General features: G+C 39.6%; 1 protein-coding gene across 2 annotated transcripts in view; it reads right to left on the bottom strand.

Moving 5' to 3' along the window:
* Positions 1 to 18,819, bottom strand: part of LOC148846369 (neuroblastoma-amplified sequence protein) — a 70,927-nt gene extending 52,108 nt beyond the window's left edge. For both annotated transcript variants that reach the window (XM_088952890.1, XM_088952889.1), the window contains exons 1-3: positions 18,508 to 18,819; positions 18,332 to 18,371; positions 17,445 to 17,618 (exon numbers count right to left, since the gene is read on the bottom strand). In XM_088952890.1, coding sequence (XP_088809016.1) covers positions 17,445 to 17,618; positions 18,332 to 18,371; positions 18,508 to 18,591 — 298 coding nt within the window. In that variant the 5' untranslated portion in view covers positions 18,592 to 18,819. The remainder of the gene's footprint in view (positions 1 to 17,444; positions 17,619 to 18,331; positions 18,372 to 18,507) is intronic.
* Between the last annotated feature and the right edge of the window lie 308 nt (positions 18,820 to 19,127).

The following is a 19,127-nucleotide window of genomic DNA, read 5'->3' on the forward strand; positions in this document are numbered from 1 at the left end:
CACTCTACATATTTGCATTTGTACTTGTAGAGAAGATGGGTCGAATGGCCCATAAGCTGTTACTGTATGTTATCTCTATGTTCTTCTCTGTAATGGGCCTTATTCTGGGCCCATACTCTTTTATGTTCCTCTTTTTGTAATTTCTTGTCCAACTAAGGACCTCTCTTGTAATTACTAAAAGATTAACTTAATAAAAGTGTATTAGAGAGTTAGAGGGAAGTTATGTTCGAAACTCTCATCCTCTAACTCTCCTTGCCGCGGCTCTCTCTTCTTCTCTAATCTCTCTTGCTAGTCTCCTTTGTTTCAAACACAGTCCCAACTTCTAGGACTGTTTTTCAACTTGGTATCAGAGCAGGCCACTACTTGGCGTGTCCCTCATGTGGTTCTAGTCCAGCCAACTACATGAGGAGGTTCTAGGGCTGAGAGTTTACAGTCATCCGCCTGATTCTTGGAGGTCATTGGAGGGTTCCCAAGCTTCTACACACTTGGAGAAGGGTTCGGTGGCCAGGAAGAATCAAAGAACAAGTTGCTTTGCCTGATTTAAAATCAGAGAAAAGGGTTTTTCGAAGTCATCCTAGAGGACAAGTGTTCGGCCTGGATTATTGTACAAACCAGAGACTCTCTTACTGTAAGTCTTTGCTCAGTCGTTTCTGGGTTAATTTTTCACTGTATTGAACTGTTAAAAGGGCCGAAGTTTCCTTGAAAACAGTGCTACTATTCGGCTATCCTCTGGTCTGACTTAATCCAGAGATTTCAGGGTTGTTTTTATCTCTTTTCTGGACTATCAAGTAGCCGAAATACCCCTGGAATCACTGCTACTGAGACTGTATCATTCGGCCACTATTGCTGGACTGCTCCTACCCAGAAATTTCTGGGTTGTTCTTGGAGGTCTTATTCGGTTGATTATTGGGTTGGGAAGTTATTGAGACTGTTAAAACTAAGAGGTACTAGTCTCATCTTCATTCCAACCCCTTCTTGAAGGCTGAAACAGTAAATAGTACCCTATACTTTGAAGGATGAAACAGTAAACAGTGGGCTGTCAAGTATTGCACACTGAATGTTCGACAGAAGGTCTCTCAAGGACTATATTTCTTTTGCCTTCCTCTTGGGACATCGACTGTTAGAATCAGAAATATCTTGTGTTTGGAGGTTGCTGGGTGTCTTTTGGAGGCTGAAACAGAAAAGAAAAGAATTTTCACCAAACTTTGCATGATGGATTTCTCAAACTTTGAAAACAAGAATACTGCTGAATATGGGCAGATGTTGGGAACCCCAACCGATTCTATACTAGTTGTAACTACAGTCAAGCTTGATGGGACCAATTACTTAGCTTGGTCACAATCAGCGAAAATCCATATTTGTAGCAAGGGAAAATGGGGTTTTATTTCTGGGAGCAAGAAAGCTCCTCCAGAGGATGATCCATCTTATGAGAAATGGGTACAAGAAAACTACACTGTGATTGGGTGGCTTGTGAACTCAATGCATCCACAGATCAGACAACATTATCTGTGGATAAATTTGGCTAAAGAGATCTGGGATAGTGTTGCAGAGACTTATTCCCAAAAGTTGAATGTTGTTAGAGCTTACAAACTGAGAAGTGATGTGAAAAATCTAAGACAGAGGGAGAAGTCACTTGCAGCATACTTCTCAATCTTAAAATCTATATGGCAAGAGATTGATTTGATAGAGGTCGTGACTTGGGATACCCTTAAGGATGCTGAAACATACAGGAAATTGGTTGAACAGAATAGGGTATTTGAGTTCTTGACACGACTGAATTCTGAATATGATATTACAAAGCAAAACATCTTGTCCAAGGAAGATGCTTCATTGTCACAAGCATATACTCTGGTCAGCAGTGAAGAAAGTAGAAGGCAAGTGCAGGTTCAAGGAGTTGGTATTAATGATCATTTTGCAAATATGGGAATTAAACCCAAAGGGGTTACAGAAGCTCACAGTGGCTCAGGAAGGAAAGAAGTGGTGTGTGAATATTGTAAGAAACCAAAACATTCAAAGGACAAGTGCTGAAAGTTGCATCCCAATCTTGTACCTATTAGATTCCAGAAGAAGAATGATAGTAGAAAGACAGGAAGTGCACATGCAGCCACAGGCACAGATACAGAGGTTGAATCTACCAGTGCACAGTTGGCAGCCATGAAAGCTGAATATGAGAAGTTTGGAAAGATGATCAGTCAGCTTGAAGGTGCATCTTCATCATCCATCCCTTCTGGAAGTTCAGCCACCATTGCCTTTGCTCACTCAGGTATAAGGGCTTCCACTAACCATGCATCCACCTCAGGTAAACACAAAACCCCTTGGATCATAGACTCAGGTGCTTCTGATCACATGACCAACATTTCCACTCTATTTGTTTCATATGGCTTACTTCCTAGCCGTGACAAAATCACCTTAGCTGATGGTTCTCTTGCCCCTATTTCCGGCAAGGGAACTGTCAAGGCTACAGACTCCTTACTCTTACCTTCAACTCTTCATGTGCCTAAATTAAATACCAATTTGTTATTTGTAAATAGCCTGACCAAATCATTGAATTGTTGTGTAACATTTTTCCCTTTTCACTGTGTGTTTCAGGACCTGAAGTCTCAGAAGGGGATTAGGAGTGGCCATGAAGCGAATGGAATATACTTGCTCGACACCCCTGGCCAATGTTGTGATCATCCCAAGAATGTTGCTTTTGGTTCTACCTTTTCAGAGTCCATTAGTCAAATTATGTTGAGTCAATGTCGGTTGGGTCATTTACCTTTTTCTGCTTTAAGCCATTTGTTTCCAAAACTGTTTAAGGAAGTCAGTGTGTCCAGTTTCAATTGTGAGTCTTGTCAGTTGTCAAAGCATTGTAGAAAAAATTACCCTATGAGCAATAAAAGATCATCTTTTCTCTTTCATATTGTGCAATCTGATGTGTGGGGGCCATACCATTTATCCTCTATGGGGGGTTACAGATATTTTATCTTGTTCATTGATGACTTCTCTAGATTCACCTGGATATACTTAATGAAATCCCGGGATGAAGTCCCAAGACTTGTGAGGCAATTTCATTAGCTTGTTCTAACTCAATTTGGTACCAGAATTAAGGTTTTCAGATCTGACAATGCAAAAGAGTACTTTGAGAAGAGTTTATCCTTGTATCTTTCGGACATGGGGGTTATTCATCAAAGCTCCTGTGTTAGAACCCCTGAACAAAATGGAGTTGCTGAGAGGAAAAATAGACATATTGTTGAAGTTGCAAAGAGCCTTTTGTTTGCCTCACATGTTCCCACAAGATTTTGGGGTGATGTTGTACTTACTGCTACCTATCTCATAAACCGTATGCCTTCCAGGGTTTTAGGGTTTAAATCACCCTTCAATCTTCTTCATCCAGACAATGATCTCTTCCCAATTCCTCTTCGTGTGTTTGGCTGTACCTGCTATGTTCACATTCCAAGTGTGCAAAGACACAAGTTTGAACCGAAAGCCCACAAATGTATTTTCCTTAGTTACTCCCCCACACAAAAGGGTTATTGCTGTTTTGATCCAAAGACTGGCACCCGACATGTCTCTATGGATGTTACCTTTAATGAACTTTCTCCTTTTTATAGTTCCTCTCAGGATGGACTTTGTCCACATGGGGAGAGTCTGCCACAAGTTTTTGCTCTTCCTCTTCCTGTCCCAGTTGAGTCTCTTGACAAACTTGTATCCTCACCAAATGAGTCAAAGGAAGATCAATCACTTCATACCTCTTGTCCAGGAGACCCTATTTCTTTACCCCCTCGCCCTATCTATAATCCCAAAGTGTATCAAAGGCAGAGATCCAGGAATGAGCAAGTGGTTTCCCTTACAACAGATGAAGCTCATACATTCCCAATCACAGATGAGATAACAAGTATTGCTTCAACTCCTTTAGAATCATCTTTTCCAGACCTTGATGTCCCCATTGCTGTTAGGAAAGGGAAGCCGAAATGTACTGCACATTGCATTTCCAAACACCTTTCTTATGACATGCTTTCTCCTTCATACTTTGCCTATCTCTCTTCTGTTGCTTCTAACCCCATTCCTAGGTCTGCCTCAAAAGCTCTTGGGATTCCAGAATGGAGAGATGCTATGGAAATCGAAATGGATGCTCTACATGCAAATGGTACTTGGGAGGTGGTGGATTTGCCTGAAGGGAAGGATCCAGTTGGGTGCAAGTGGGTTTTCACCATTAAATACAGGGATGATGGAACTATTGAGAGGTACAAGGCTAGGCTTGTTGCAAAAGGGTATACACAGACATATGGGATTGACTACCTGGAGACTTTTTCCCCTGTTGCCAAGATGACATCTGTGAGGGTTCTTTTATCTCTGGCAGCTCACTTTGATTGGCCTCTCTATCAGTTGGATGTAAAGAATGCATTCCTGAATGGTGACTTACATGAGGAAGTCTACATGTGCCTTCCCCCAGGGATGTATGGGAAAGATATGCAAGGAAAGGTATGCAGATTGAAGAAATCTCTTTATGGTCTCAAACAATCTCCTAGAGCCTGGTTTGAGAGATTTAGAGCTGCACTTGTTAAATTCGGCTATGTTCAGACACAGTCGGATCATACTCTGTTTGTGAAGAGAAGTAGATCCTTGGCAGTGTATCTCATTGTGTATGTTGATGACATTATAGTGACTGATGATGATGCCTCAGGCATTTTGGCTCTTAAGTCTTTCCTCCGTACAGAATTTGAGATTAAGGATCTGGGGGAGTTGAGATACTTCCTTGGCATAGAAGTTGCCAGATCCAAGGATGGGATCCTTATTTCCCAAAGGAAATATGTTCTTGATTTATTGTCTGAAACTGGAAAACTGGGTGTAAGACCAACTGCAACTCCCATTGATATGAGTCACAAACTTTCAGCTACAGATGGAACTCTGTTGGAAGACAAAGGGGTTTTTCAAAGACTTCTTGGGAAGTTCTTGTACCTGTGTATGACTAGACCAGACATTGCGTATGTTGTCAGTTGCATTAGCCAATTCATGCATGCTCCTAGAGATACTCATATGGCAGTAATAGAACGGATTTTGTGCTATCTGAAAGGCTCTCCAAGGAAAGGAATCCTATTTACCAAGCATGACCACTTGAAACTTGAAGCCTATACTGATGTTGATTGGGCTGGAAATATGGATGACAGAAGATCTGCTTCAGGATATTGCAGTCTGGTGGCTGGTAATGTTGTCTCTTGGAGGAGTAAGAAACAATCTGTTGTGGCCAGATCTTCAGCAGAAGCAGAGTATAGGGCCATGGCACATGGGGTCTCGGAATTGTTGTGGCTAAGGTCCTTAATGGAAGAACTTGGGATTGATCATGACAAACCCATGATGTTGTACTGTGATAATCAGGCTGCCATCAACATTGCTCACAACCCGGTACAACATGATCGAACCAAACATATTGAAGTTGATAGACATTTTATCCAAGAAAGAGTCTCCTCCGGAGAAGTGTGCCTTCCATTTCTTACCTCTGAAGGCCAATTGGCAGACTTTCTCACCAAAGGCATCTCCAAGGCAAGACTTCATCATGACACTGGCAAGCTGGGCATGATTGACATCTATGCTCGGCTTGAGGGGGAGTGTAGAGAAGATGGGCCGAATGGCCCGTAGGCTGTTACTGTATGTTATCTCTATGTTCTTCTCTGTAATGGGCCTTATTTTGGGCCCATACTCTTTTATGTTCCTCTTTTTGTAATTTCTTGTCCAACTAAGGACCTCTCTTGTAATTACTAAAAGATTAACTTAATAAAAGTGTATTAGAGAGTTAGAGGGAGGTTATGTTCGAAACTCTCATCCTCTAACTCTCCTTGCCGCAGCTCTCTCTTCTTCTAGGACTGTTTTTCAACTGTACTCCTTCCAAACTAAACCTAAGAGAGCTTCATCGGACATTTCCTATGTAGTACAGATCGTGAGTCAGTTTGTATCTGCTCTACGTCAGCCTCACTATTTTGCAGTTCTTCGGATTACCCGTTATGTCAAGGGCACATTATCACATGGACTATTTTTCTCATCCTCTTCCTCCACACCACTCCGAGCTTATGTAGATGCTAATTGGGCAGGTTGCCCTGACACTCGTCGCTCTAATACTAGCTGGTGTATATTCCTTGGTGATTCCCTGATTTCTTGAAAATGCAAGAAACAACAAACAATTTCCAAGTCATCTACTAAAGCCGAGTACAAAGCCATGTCCTCAATATGCAGTGAAATAGTTTGGCTTAAGGCGCTACTTCATGACATGGATATTGATCACTCATCTGATATTCCTCTATTTGCGAACAACATGAGTGCAATCAAGATTGCATCCAATCCCATATTCCATGAACATACTAAACACATTGTGGTAGATTATCACTTCATTCTTGATCTTCTCCACGCGAATCACATATCCTTCCCACATGTTTCATTGGGTCTACAGCTTGCAAATCTATGTCACCAAATCCATGCCCAAAGCCCGACATAATTTTCTTGTGGACAAACTGATGCTTATACCCTAGCATCAGTTTGAGGGGGAGTGTAGAGAAAATAAAGGGTAGTTTTGTAATTCTAATGTATTTTATTATTCTTTATTGCACTGTAATAGCGCTTTTATTTTATCTATGAGGACAATCCTGTCCATTCACTTGGGTTTAATATAAATACATATTTCCTGGGTTGGTTTGATCAGATTGGTCAACCCTAATAGATCTGGACTTGTGTTTCTCTTCTAGCTCTTTCATCTTCTCACAAACTGACATTTTCTACCATGAGTCTTCTCAAGATTACCCCCGTACTTCTGATCTCAAGGAGGATGTTATCAACTCCTTCTGTAACCATTTGGAGCAATATGGTAGGGCTATCAGACAGGCAGATTTTGGATCAACACCTTCTACCTCCTTTGCCTCTTCCTCAAGTAACTTAACCTCTACTTTCCATATATCTATTGATACCCCAGAATCCCCGTGGATTATTGATTCCGGTGTCTCCAACCATATGACTAGTAAGTCAACATTTTTCTAATCATACACCATTCTCTCTAGCAAAGATAAAAATGAGGTTAGCTGATGGATCCTTCTCCTCCATTGTTAGTCAGGGATCTATATCTTTGCCTTTTGGCCTTTCATTATCAAATGTTTTACATGTTCCAGAGTTGCCCATTAACTTGTTGTCCATTAACAGTATTACACATGTATTTGAACTGTTTAGTAAACTTTCTTCCTCATTCTTGTGTTGAAATTTGGCCTCCGAGAAGACGATTGGTAGAGGGAACATGGTTGATGGTCTTTATTTGCTAGAGAATAAAGTTGGCCTTGCGGTCTCAGAGTCTTTGAGTCCAAGTCATTTTGTAGAACCATCGTTTGGGCCATATGTCTTTTGAGCCCTTGAAGTACTTGTTCCCAGATTTGTTTAAGTTTTTGTCAATCAATGATTTTCAGTGTCAAGTGTGTCAATTGAGCAAGTATTGTAAAATTCCATTTCCTTTACGTAATAAAAGATCAGAATTTCCTTTCAACATTATGTATCCTGATATTTGGGAACCTATTAATATTCTAAGTAAGAATGACTACAAATACTTTATCTCCTTTGTTGATGACTTTTCTCAATATACTTGGGTTTACCCCATGCACTCAACAGAAGAAGTCCCTAAACTTGTGAAAGATTTTCAACATATGGTATACACCCAATTTTAGACAAAGATTCAAGTTTTTCAATCAGACAACACCAAGGAGTACTTTCATAGTGACCTCACCAATCTCTTTGCTTCCTATGGCTCTCTTTACCGAAGCTCCTATGCCAAAACCCCTCAACAGAATGGGATTGCAGAGAGAAAAAAGCGCAATCTTCTAGAAGTTGCTCAGGGTCGTTGTTGCAAATGCATGTTCCAGAAAGATTTTGGGTGGATGTTGTTAAGACTGTTGCCTATGTTATCAATAGGACGCCATCTCGGTTGCAGGAATATAGGTCTCCTCATCAGCTTCTCTTTCCTAAGGCCCCAATGTTCCCTATACTTATGTGTGCCTTTGGGTGCTAGTGCTTTGTTCATGATTTCTCTCGTACTCGTGGAAAACTTGATCCCAAGGCTATTGTGTGTGTTTTCAATGGACACCCTCTTTCTCAGAAAGGTTATTGTTGCTTTGATCCCATTTCAAAAACATATTTTGTCTCTATGGATGTCTCTTTCTTTGAAGATGTTCCCTACTTTCCTGTTTCCCCTTAGGGGGAGAGTCTAGGTGAGGAGAAATAGAAACAAACACAAGTTTTATTGCCTTCTCCTAACCCTCATCCACTTCATGTCTTCCGGAGATAATGTTACAGAAGCCAAGGCCAACAGAGTTCAATAGCCACAAAGCAGCCAGAAACTATGCAACCAATGCTATTGAACTCTCAAGGGTTGGATCCCTATCCACACCCATGTACTATTATTCTAGTTGAAACTCCTAAACCCATTGATGTTGGCCCATCAAATTGTGATTTGGACCTCCATATTGCAAAAAAGAAGAAGGTCAAATCATGCACCGCACACCACCCCATGGCCCATTTCTTGTCCTATGAGAATATCTCACCCTCATTTCATGTTTTCCTATTTGCAATTACCAGTGCTCCATTCCCTAAGAGTGTTCTAGAGGCTTTACTTGTTCTTGCGTGGAAAGAGGCTCTGAAGGAAAAGATCAATGCCCTACACAAAAATGGTACATAGGAGTTGGTAGACCTTCCTAAGGAAAAGTAGCCCATGGGGTGCAAATGGGTGTCCTTTGTGAAACATAGGACAAATGGTACAATTGAGAGATACAAGGCTAGGTTAGTAGCAAAAGGCTTTGCACATGTCTATGGGGTTGATTATGCTGAGACTTTTGCTCCAATGGCAAAAATGAATTCTATCCGGGTTCTTCTCTTTTTAGCAACAAACCTTGACAGGGAGCTTCATCAACTAGACACTAAAAACACCTTCTTGAATGGTGATTTGAAGGAGAAAGTATACATGATTCAACCTCTTGGCTTTTGTGCTAAGGGCAGTGAACAAAAAGTCTACAAATTGAAGAAATCCTTATACGGCCTAAAACAGTCACCGAGGGCTTGGTTTAGCATATTCCACAAGGCAGTACAACAAATGGGGTTTTAAGTAATGCAAATATTATCACACACTCTTTGTAAAGAAGGAACAAAGGAAAACAACAACCTTGATTGTTGAAGTGGATGACATTGTTAACTTATCACCGGTAATTAGGTCTTAGAGATACAAAGGTTAAAAGAAGTTCCTGGCTACACAATTTGAAGTGAAGGATTTAGGACCATTGTATTACTTCCTTGGAATTAAAGTTGCCCGCTCTCAACAGGGTATCTTCATTTCCCAAATGAAGTATACTGTAGATCTCCTGAAAGATACAAGAAAACTTGGAGCCAAACCGATTGATACTCCTATAGATATGAATCACAAATTTAGGGATTGTAATGGTGAACCCTTGAAAGATCCAAAGCAATACCAAAGACTTGTGGATAGACTTCTCTAATTATCTATGACTAGGCCCAACATTGCATACGCCATGGGAGTTCTCAGTCAATTCATGCATGCTCCCAAGGCAGCACACCTAGAAGCAACAAACAGGGTGCTTAGATATTTAAACAAATTCCTAAGGACAGGTCTTTCTTTCAAGAAGCATGGTCACATGAGAGTTGAGGTTTACACTGATGCTAATTGGGTCAACTTTGTGGATGGCAGGAAATCCACCAATGGTTATTGTACCTTTGTAGGAGGAAATCTTGTTACTTGGAGAAGTAAGAAACATAGTGTAATAGCCAGATCCAACGCAGAAGCAAAACATAGGGACATGTCACATAGAGTTGTTAAGCTACTATGGATCAAGAACCTATTAGGTGAATTGGGTTTTCACTTTGATGACCCTATGTCACTCTATTGTGGCAATAAAGTTGCTATCAACATTGCAGCAACTCCGGTTCTCCATGATAGAACCAAGCATATTGAAGATGACAAACAGTTTATTAGGGAGAAACTTGAGAAAGAAGAAGTGTGCACTCCATACATTAGCTCGGAAGAACAACTTGCAAATGTTTTTACTAAGGAATTAAACTCCTTGCAGCATTATAATCTGTGTGATGAGTTGGGGATGGTTGACATCTACACCCCAACTTGAGGGGGAGTGGTGTAATATTAGTTATGTGTTGCAAGGGGCACACTTTGGTCTTCTTCTCTTTTTATATTGTATGGTCGCCCCAACTAGAGGGATTGAAGAGGGATCTGGAAAGTAATGCAGAAATTAGCGCTAAATGGGAAAGGAGGAAGGGAACTAGTTAGGAGAGGTTTAGTATGCAAGATTTCCATATTGTTTAGCTCATAAAGATCATAAGCTAGAATGTGAGAGGATTGGGTAGTGTTAGGCAAAGGGCACGAATCAAGGACTTTTTAAGGAGAAGCCTAACATTGTATACAAGAATCAAAATTGATGGAGGTAGATAGAAGATGGATTAGAAGTTGTTGGAGGTCTTGGGGAGTTAGTTGGAACTTTTCTCCCTCTTGGAGAGATTCAAGGTGTATTATTACGATTTGGAATAATGCGACAATGGATTGTGTGGAGGGAACTAATCAAAAGATACAGATGTCGGTAAAACTCAAGTTGGTGGATGAGGATTTTACTAGGGTTTTAACAAACATATATGGCCCAAATTCCTACAAGGAGAAATCTAACTATTGGGAAGAGCTTTATGTTATTAGAGGCTTGTGGGAGGTGTTCGGGTTATGGATGAGCTAGCTCCGAATGCCATGTGGCGCCTATGTGGCCACCTTGTCACCTCGGCCACATAGACACTGTATCACCTCCGTGGCTTACCTCATCACCTCTAGCCACGTCAACATCGCGTCGTATGGATAAGCGCAACCAAAACGAGAGATAGAATGGGGACAACTCCATTGGGGATTAGGTCTTATCCCGAAGACCTCGGCGGTTAACCTCACCCCAACAACCCCGGAAGCCTCATCCGATCAGGACACGGATCTTCGGCTATAAAAAAGTACCTCCCGCTCAAGGTAAAGGATCCAACTTTTGACTCCCAGACTGTTACTTTGCTCGGACCAGCATCGTTCTCCAACTACTCGGCCCGACCGCCCATCGTTTTCTACTGACTTTAGCGTCGGAGTATCTACCCGTGGATAACTCCTCAAGCCTCTAACTTTTTCTTGGTTTCAGATCTTTGAGCGCGGCTTCGTCCTTCCACCTTGGCTCCTCCTAGTTGGCAAGGATTATCTGACTGTAACCTCGGTTCCTGCACTACCTTGGATTGAGCAGCATCAAGAGGGTCCTTGGATTTTTAGGGGGAATGGACTTCAATGTGGTTACGTTTACCCATGAGACCAACAAACTAAACCAACTCATAACCACAAGCATGCGGAACTTTAATCTTTTTGTAGATCAATGTGAGCCAAAGAAACCTCGTCTACTACAAGCTAGCTTCACCTGATCTAATTTCCAAACCCCCAACCTGCTCAAAATTGGATAGATTTCTATTCAACCTAGACTAGGAATCCCATTGGAAAACCATAACTGCCAGTTTTGAGAACATGTGGTTTACTCATCTTGATTTTAAACCTAGGGTAGAAGGTTGGCAGAATGAGGAGTTGGTGGGCTATAAATGGAAAGGAATTAGATTTCATAAGAGGTAAAAGAGGTTGAAAGACAAAACAAAAGAATGGAAGTATGTTACAGGGATCATTTTGGAAGATTGAAAGAAAAGAAGGAAGATATAATTACCCAAATTGATCTCTTAGACACACAAAAAGGAATCCCAGTCATCCTTAAGCAAGGAAGAGAAGGATAAAAGGTGGAATTAAAAAAAAAAAAAAAAGATCTAGAGGAAATCCTTCTAAGGTAAGAGACCAGTTGGAGACAAAAATCAAGGTACAAGTGGACAAAGTTGGCGATGGTAGCACTAAATTTTTCCATGTTGTGGCAAATAGAAGAAAGAAAAAGAATCTTGTGTCCAAAATGGTTAGGGAGGGAGTGGAGGTCACTAATCAAGAGGAGATAGCAAGGATATTTGTTGACCATTTTAAATCTTGCTTCAAAAAGGCTCATGAGGATCGGTTGGACGTGGAAAGCCTATAGTGGCCTTCACTAGAGGAATCTAGCAAAGTTGTATTGGAGAAGAGGTTTGATTTGGAAGGGATAACGAGGGCTGTATTTTCCATGGACAAATGTAAATCACCAAAGCTGGATGGATTTACCTTAGCTTTCTACCTAGATTATTGGGAGATAATCAAGTATGACTTGTTTGAGGTTTTCTCTAAATTTTTTGAAAGAGTCATTATAAACCAACGATTTAATCTCACCTTTCTAGTGTTGATTCCAAAAAACCCTAAGGCCTTGACCCCTAGAGATTTTAGGCCAATTAGCTTGGTGACAAGTATCTACAAAATAGTGGCCAAAGTACTATCCTTGAAACTAAAAGAGGTAGTTCTTTCTATCACCACACCTAACCAAGGGGCATTTGTGTAGGATAGGCAAATTATGCCAGATTCTAATAGCCGATGAGTGTGTAAAGGAGAAAATTATAACCAAGGGGCATTTGTGTAGGATAGGCGGCAAATTATGGACCAAATTCTAATAGTCAATGAATGCGTAGAGGATAAAAGGAGGGAAGGTAGCAAAGGCTTTGTGTGTAAATTGGATGTGGCAGTGATTTAAACGGCATGCCTAGGCGCACAGGCGAGGTGCATTTTAGGGTATGCACCTCGCGTAGGTCCTACGTGCACCTAATGCGCCTTGCACCTCAACCCATGAGTGCACCTTTTGAAAATTCCATGCTTTTTTTGAACCTAACTGCTGGGTTGGGGGCTTCACCCCTGGACCCCCCTACCACACCCCTCTAGGCTAGCCCAAACAAGTCCATGTTAGGGTCTTAAACTCTTAGTTCTCACACAAAAACCCCTTGCTAATGTTGTTCATTCATTCATCCTAATAAAATATCTTCTTAAAAAGCAATTAAAATTATAAAATCATTATTTTTGTGTGAGAACTAAGAATTTAAGACCCTAACATGGACTTGTTTGGGTTTGCCTAGAGGGGCGTGGCACAAAGGCGGCTCGTAGAATCAGGAATGTAATATGTTTTACATGCTTGAAAAATGTTTTATATGTTTGATTTTATTTTTAAATTTTCATTTGAATACACTTTACATATTATGTTTATGTATTTTAATTTTAGATAGTAGTTTTTTTAAACATTTATTTTAAAATTTAGGTTTATATTTTTTTATTTTTTGCTTTTTTTTATTTTTTTTGAATTTTTTGACATTTTATTTTTTTAGCTTTTTTTGTATTTTTGCACCTTGCGCCTTGCACCTGAAGCAAAAATTGGCCCCTACGCCTTTTTTGCACCTTGCACTTTTAAAACACTAGGATGTGGAGAAGGCTTATGATTTGGTGGACTTGTCTTTTTTATTAGAGGTCTTAAAGAAATGTGTGTTTGGAAAAAATGGTGTAAATGGATCAAAGGCTGCCTACAAAACAGTCATTTCTTTGTACTAGTTAATGACCTAGTAAGGAACTTCTTTCCAACTTTTGAAGGCCCAAGACAAGGAGACCCACTCTCACCCTTCCTTTTCACCTTAACCGCAAATGTCCTTAGTAGATTGATTTCCAAAGCCGGTTGAGGAGGTAGTGAGAGGGTGGAGAGTAGGATGAAATTATATGGTGGTCACCCATCTATAAATTGCAAGTGATACAACGATCTTTTGTTATGAGTTCAATCTACAACATGTGAGAAGGTTAAGTTGTTGCTAAACCTCTTCAAAAAGATCTAGCTTGAAGATTAACCTTGAGAAAAGTTGTGTAGTAGGGGTAAACTAAGCTGAGAGGAAGGTAGAAGCAATCGCAAAGACCGTAAGTTGTCAAACTAGTGAATGACCTTTGAAGTATCTAGGACTGCCTTTAGGGGGGAATCCAATGAATGTGGATTTTTGGACTCCGGTCGTAGAAAGGTTTGAAAAATGATTAGCAGCTTAGAAGCAGAATTGCATCTCATTAGGTGGTAGACTAACCTTGATCAAGTCTACCCTAGCGAACCTTCCAATGTATTACCTCTCTGTCTTTAAGATTCCCAAAAAAGTGTCTAACTTGCTGGAAAAGATAATGAGGTAGTTTCTTTAAGGGTGGGGAATGTGAATGTAAGAATCAAGCATTGCTAGGGAAATGGCTACGGAGAACCGGAGAATCCCCTTGAAGAATGAGAAACTATAGCACAAGGTAATAGCTAGTCTACATGGACTTTTGCAAAATGGTTGGGATGCTGGAGTCTCAAACAGAGCTACTTTTTCCTCTCCTTGGAAAGCTATTCATGCAGTTCTTCCTTGCTTCCTTGAGCAAGTCAGGTATGGTTCTTATTCAAGGTCTAAAATTCGGTTTTGGGAGGACACCTAGGTGGGTGATTCTACTTTAAAGATGCTTTCCCCTCTCTTTAATCAGTATCTTTGTTTAAAACTGAGCCTGTTTCTGAGAGAATGGCTTGGAGCCTTGGAATTTGTGTTTCAAAAGAGGATTAAGAGGCTGAATGTGTCCTAATCTCTGAGTTGTTGCTCATCCTTGATTCAGTTGTTTTTCCTTCTACCCCATATAAAAGAATTTGGATCTCAGACCCTAAGGGTTTCTTCTCTTGTGCCTCCTTTCATTCTCTAGTTGCTCAAGCTCCTTCTGGGTCTCCCTTTCCAGTGAGTGAGGTTTGGTGCAAACCAGATCCCTTAAAATAGAGGCTTTTTTGTTGGGAGATCTTTCATGGAAAAATCAACACTCTAGACATGCTTCAGAAGAGAAGGAAAATTGTTTGTTTAACCCCTAACTGGTGCACACTTTAAGGCAAATGGTGAGACTGCTTATCACATTCTAATTTCCTGTCCGTTTGTAACCTCTATTTGGGAGTGTCCCTTGATAAAAATTTGGGAGTGGCCCTTTGACCTCTTTGGGCAACCCGGGGCCATCTGGAATAGGGGGAGTCTTTAGAAATGATGAGGGGCAGATTGTAACTCTATTTTCTGGTCCTATAGGGTGGGGAGATTCAGAAAATGCAGGACTCCAAGCTGTGATACAAGGAGCAGAAATTGCAAAAGAGTTGGCAGTGGAGCATTTAATGATTGAAGGTGACTCCAAATTGGTTATTGGATGGCTAAAAGAACCAGAGATGGCAGCCTGGCCGTACAGGGGGGCTTTGAGAAGATTTAAGTGGCTAACTGCTAACATCAAATATTTCAGTCACAGTTTCAATGGGAAAGAAGATCGGCAAATGGACTGGCAGACTTCCCAGCTAAACAAGGAGTACATAGGAATCAGCTCTTTCGGGCTCAATTATAAGCTTTATGATGTAGTTCAGAGGCTGCACCTCACGCCTCTTTGTGGGGAATTGTATGATGCATACTTAGTTCTTTAATTAATAAAATTATCATTATCTATCAAAAAAAATGTGAGACTCTTAGGCTATGTTTGGTATGAAGGAAAAGGTAGGGAAAGGAAGGGAAAGACAGGGAAACCAATACAAAGTTTGTAAAGGTTTCCTTACCTTTCCCTTCCTTTCCCTACATTTTCCTTCAAACCAAACATGGCCTTGAAGGACGAGGAGATAACTGTGGAAGCAATTTTAGATTGTATACTCCTAAGGCTGATTCATTGGGTTAAGTCCTTGGACTTGTTCCCACCATTCTCCTTTGATGATATAAAAAGGAATTGGAAGGAAGTGGCCTTTTCATCTACAAGAAAGACTAAAATAGTTCATATTTGGGAGCCACCATTGGAAAGTTTTATAAAACTCAATTTGGATGGAGCTATTTTGGCAACCCAGGCCCTTCAGGCATGGGAGAGATATTCTGGGATATAGATGGAACTATTTTAGCTTATTCTCAAGTCATATTGCTCAAGGAGATTCAACTAAAGCTGGATTGTCTGCTGTGCTGTGCGGAGTCTAATTAGAAGAAAAACTAAATTCAAGAAGGCTGTGATAGAAGGAGATTCCCTAGAAGTAGTAAGCTGGTTAAAAATGTAACAAACGCAGCCTAGATTTACTGAGATTTGGTAAATAAAATCAAGTGGCATCTAAGATGTGTAGCAGTAACTGTTTAGTGGGTTCCAAGGGCTGCTAATGGGATGGCAGATTCTCTAGCAAGGCAAGGGATTGTAAGGGAGCAATTATTTTGGGCTCAGATGTTTTAAGGAGCAAGTGTTTCACTTGCTTAACTGTTTTAGGGAGTGATTGTCTTGGGCTCAGTTGTTTAACTGTTTTTTAGGGGTACTCATACCCCAGTTGTAATTCACTAAAATACTGTATATTCTTGTTTTAATGAAATTCTTCCTGCTATCTATCCAAGAGAGAGAGAGAGAGTAGCAGAAAGGGAATAATGTTGCTGATCCCATACACTTGGGATAATGTCTAGATTGATATGTTAGACTGATGGTAGTTGTAGAATTGGTTTGGGTAGGAATTTACTATAGAAGTTGTTTTGTCACTAGAAACACATTAGAATTTGCAATGGATCAGGTTTCCTTTTTCCTGATAAGCAGGCCAAATTTACAACTTTTAGAAGATTTTCTAGGAGTTCTGGTAAATTTTGAATTTGAAATTAGTCCAACTACAGGTATAAATTGGAGAGGAATTAGAAGTAATTAGCTTAGAAAAATAAGTCTACATAAGGTCTAAATTGTTACTTAAAAAAAAAAAAGACAACGATGATGATGATGTCAAGTTTTCTTTCTAACAACATATTTCAAATATGTCCTGAAGAAATGTGTTAATTTGGCTTAACTCTAGTAGTATCACCAAAATAATACTTATGGTGTAGTTTTTAAGACTTAAAAAAAAAAAGCATTATGGGTCATCACTTGGTGCAATGGTAAAATCTTGACCTGACAAGTTCAAGTGGAGTCTCAGAGTGACACTTTTGTGGTGGACTGGGGGGGACCAAAGGTTAGGCCCCTATCCAGTCCACTCCTCCTAGGAACCCAAAATATACAGCACCAATATTTGGTAATGGCCCTTTTAAATTCTAAGAAGAGTAATGCAATATTGGGTCCAAATTGCTCAAAGAACATTCAAAAAATTGCCATGCTAACCACCAAGCTGAAGCAAAAAGCTTTGCATAAAATTATAAACATCTAAATTAATGTTAGGAAAAAATTTTATCAGCAACAAGGCAATTTCTATGATACCAGAAAGGTATGATACATGAAAAACTTTAACCAATTAGAAACCCATGTGAATTTGAATTAATAGCAATTGATTGGTTACCAATTAGATGACACCGGTTGATTGGATATCAATCTTTCAGCTATAATATCTTTTTGGCATCATAGTCAGACTCCAGAAACAAAGAACTAATGTAAAAACTAATGTAAAAATATCATCAATATTTCACTTGTAAGCACAATTTTGCCCAACACTTCTCTATGAAATCAGCTCAGAGATCCTTACTGGTAAAGCTGCCGCATGGCTCCTTATAGTCATCACCTTTCTGCAAGATTGTTATTTGACTTCCAACAGCTATAGCAACATATTCACCACTCGGAGAGATAAATAAGGATACCAATTTGTTCAGTCTTTTGGGATTTTTATATTTGTCCCATTTCTCCTTAAGTTGAGATAGACCTTCATATGATAAAAATCTGTCAGTGTTCTATAATTTGACACAGCCAACCAGTTTGAATGGAACATTCCAATAGAAAGATTGGTATCAACAAGCTAGTGTCAGAATAAGCACACAACAACCAAAGCTGTGTTTGAACAGGTAACAAAGAAAACTTTGATCACTACATCAAAAGCATCTACTCTGAGAACCTATAGAGAAACGAGCTAAAAATGTTAATCATAGAAACCAACAGCAACAAATCCCAGTTCTTTTTTTTTTCTTTTTGAAAGATAAAGGTGATCAATTTGACAGATTAATGAAACGCTGACCATAACCACACGTTCAGAAGCCCTAAAAGAAAATTCAAGTATAGCACACTCTAAACTCATGTTGAAACTTTGGCAACTAATACAACTGCTAGTCAACAAAGATTATCGAATTCCCTGAAGCTAAAACTTTGATCTAACATCATTTGACAAGGAGTAGCAGCAGACATTTATTGAATAGGCAGACTTCTTGATTGCTTAACGCAAATATAAAAGCTGAAGTTTAGCAAATTCAAAACGGGCAACACCACACAAACCTAAACCGAATAACTGAAAGAAAAAAAAAAAAAAAAAAAAAAAGCAAACAAATAAATAATAATTAGTCTTTCTACCCAATTGATCTAGTCCAGCATTCAAAACTGCATAACGATGGAAAAATAAAAGAAAAGAAGAAAAAAACAACGTACCTATCAAGGACAATAAACCACCTTTATTGCCTTCATTTAGCTGAAATTTTCACAAAGAAAAAGGATTAACTGAAGAATGGCAGCAACAGACTTCAAATTCATCACAAAATAGACAATTTGGGCGCGTAAAATCAAAATCAGATAAATAGAACTAGAAAAGAGAAGAGATGACATACCTGTTGCGGAGGATAATTGGAAACGAAAGGCCTTGAAGCATGACACCGTGTCTCATAAAGCACCTCTATAACGGATTCCTCCATTAACAAATACCGTAGCTTTTTATTCTCCGTGTATTTTTTTTTTTTTCTTTTGCCCCGAGATTTCAGAACCCTAGAACACAAAATCAGAGAGACCGTCTGGAAATTTCATGAAATGACTTCAAGTTCAAACCAGTCCGGATCTGCTCTAATCCAGTCCCTCCCTCATGCGATCACTAGAGAGAGAGAAAATGCGTACAAGAGAGACGAGACGACCCCACTCGATGAATCCGAATCAACCGGCAACACAACGCTACCAACTAAAGGAAACAATTTGGCTGTCCAAATTCGACAGCCTGCGGCCATCAACAAGTCTCTCCTCGCATGACACGTACGCTTCAAAAAATACAATGGAAAATCCATGAAAATATTAAAAATGAAGTAACTAATTATATATATATAGAAATAGATATAGATATAGATATATATATACTATAAAAATCAACATAATACAAATATATATATATATACTAGCAAAAGATAAACAATACAAATATATAAGACTATATAATTGTTTTATATTTTAATTTTTAAATAAT

Source organism: Nelumbo lutea, chromosome 7, assembly GCF_056320005.1.
Source record: "Nelumbo lutea isolate HS-2025 chromosome 7, American lotus-T2T, whole genome shotgun sequence".
NCBI classification, from domain to species: Eukaryota; Viridiplantae; Streptophyta; class Magnoliopsida; order Proteales; family Nelumbonaceae; genus Nelumbo; species Nelumbo lutea.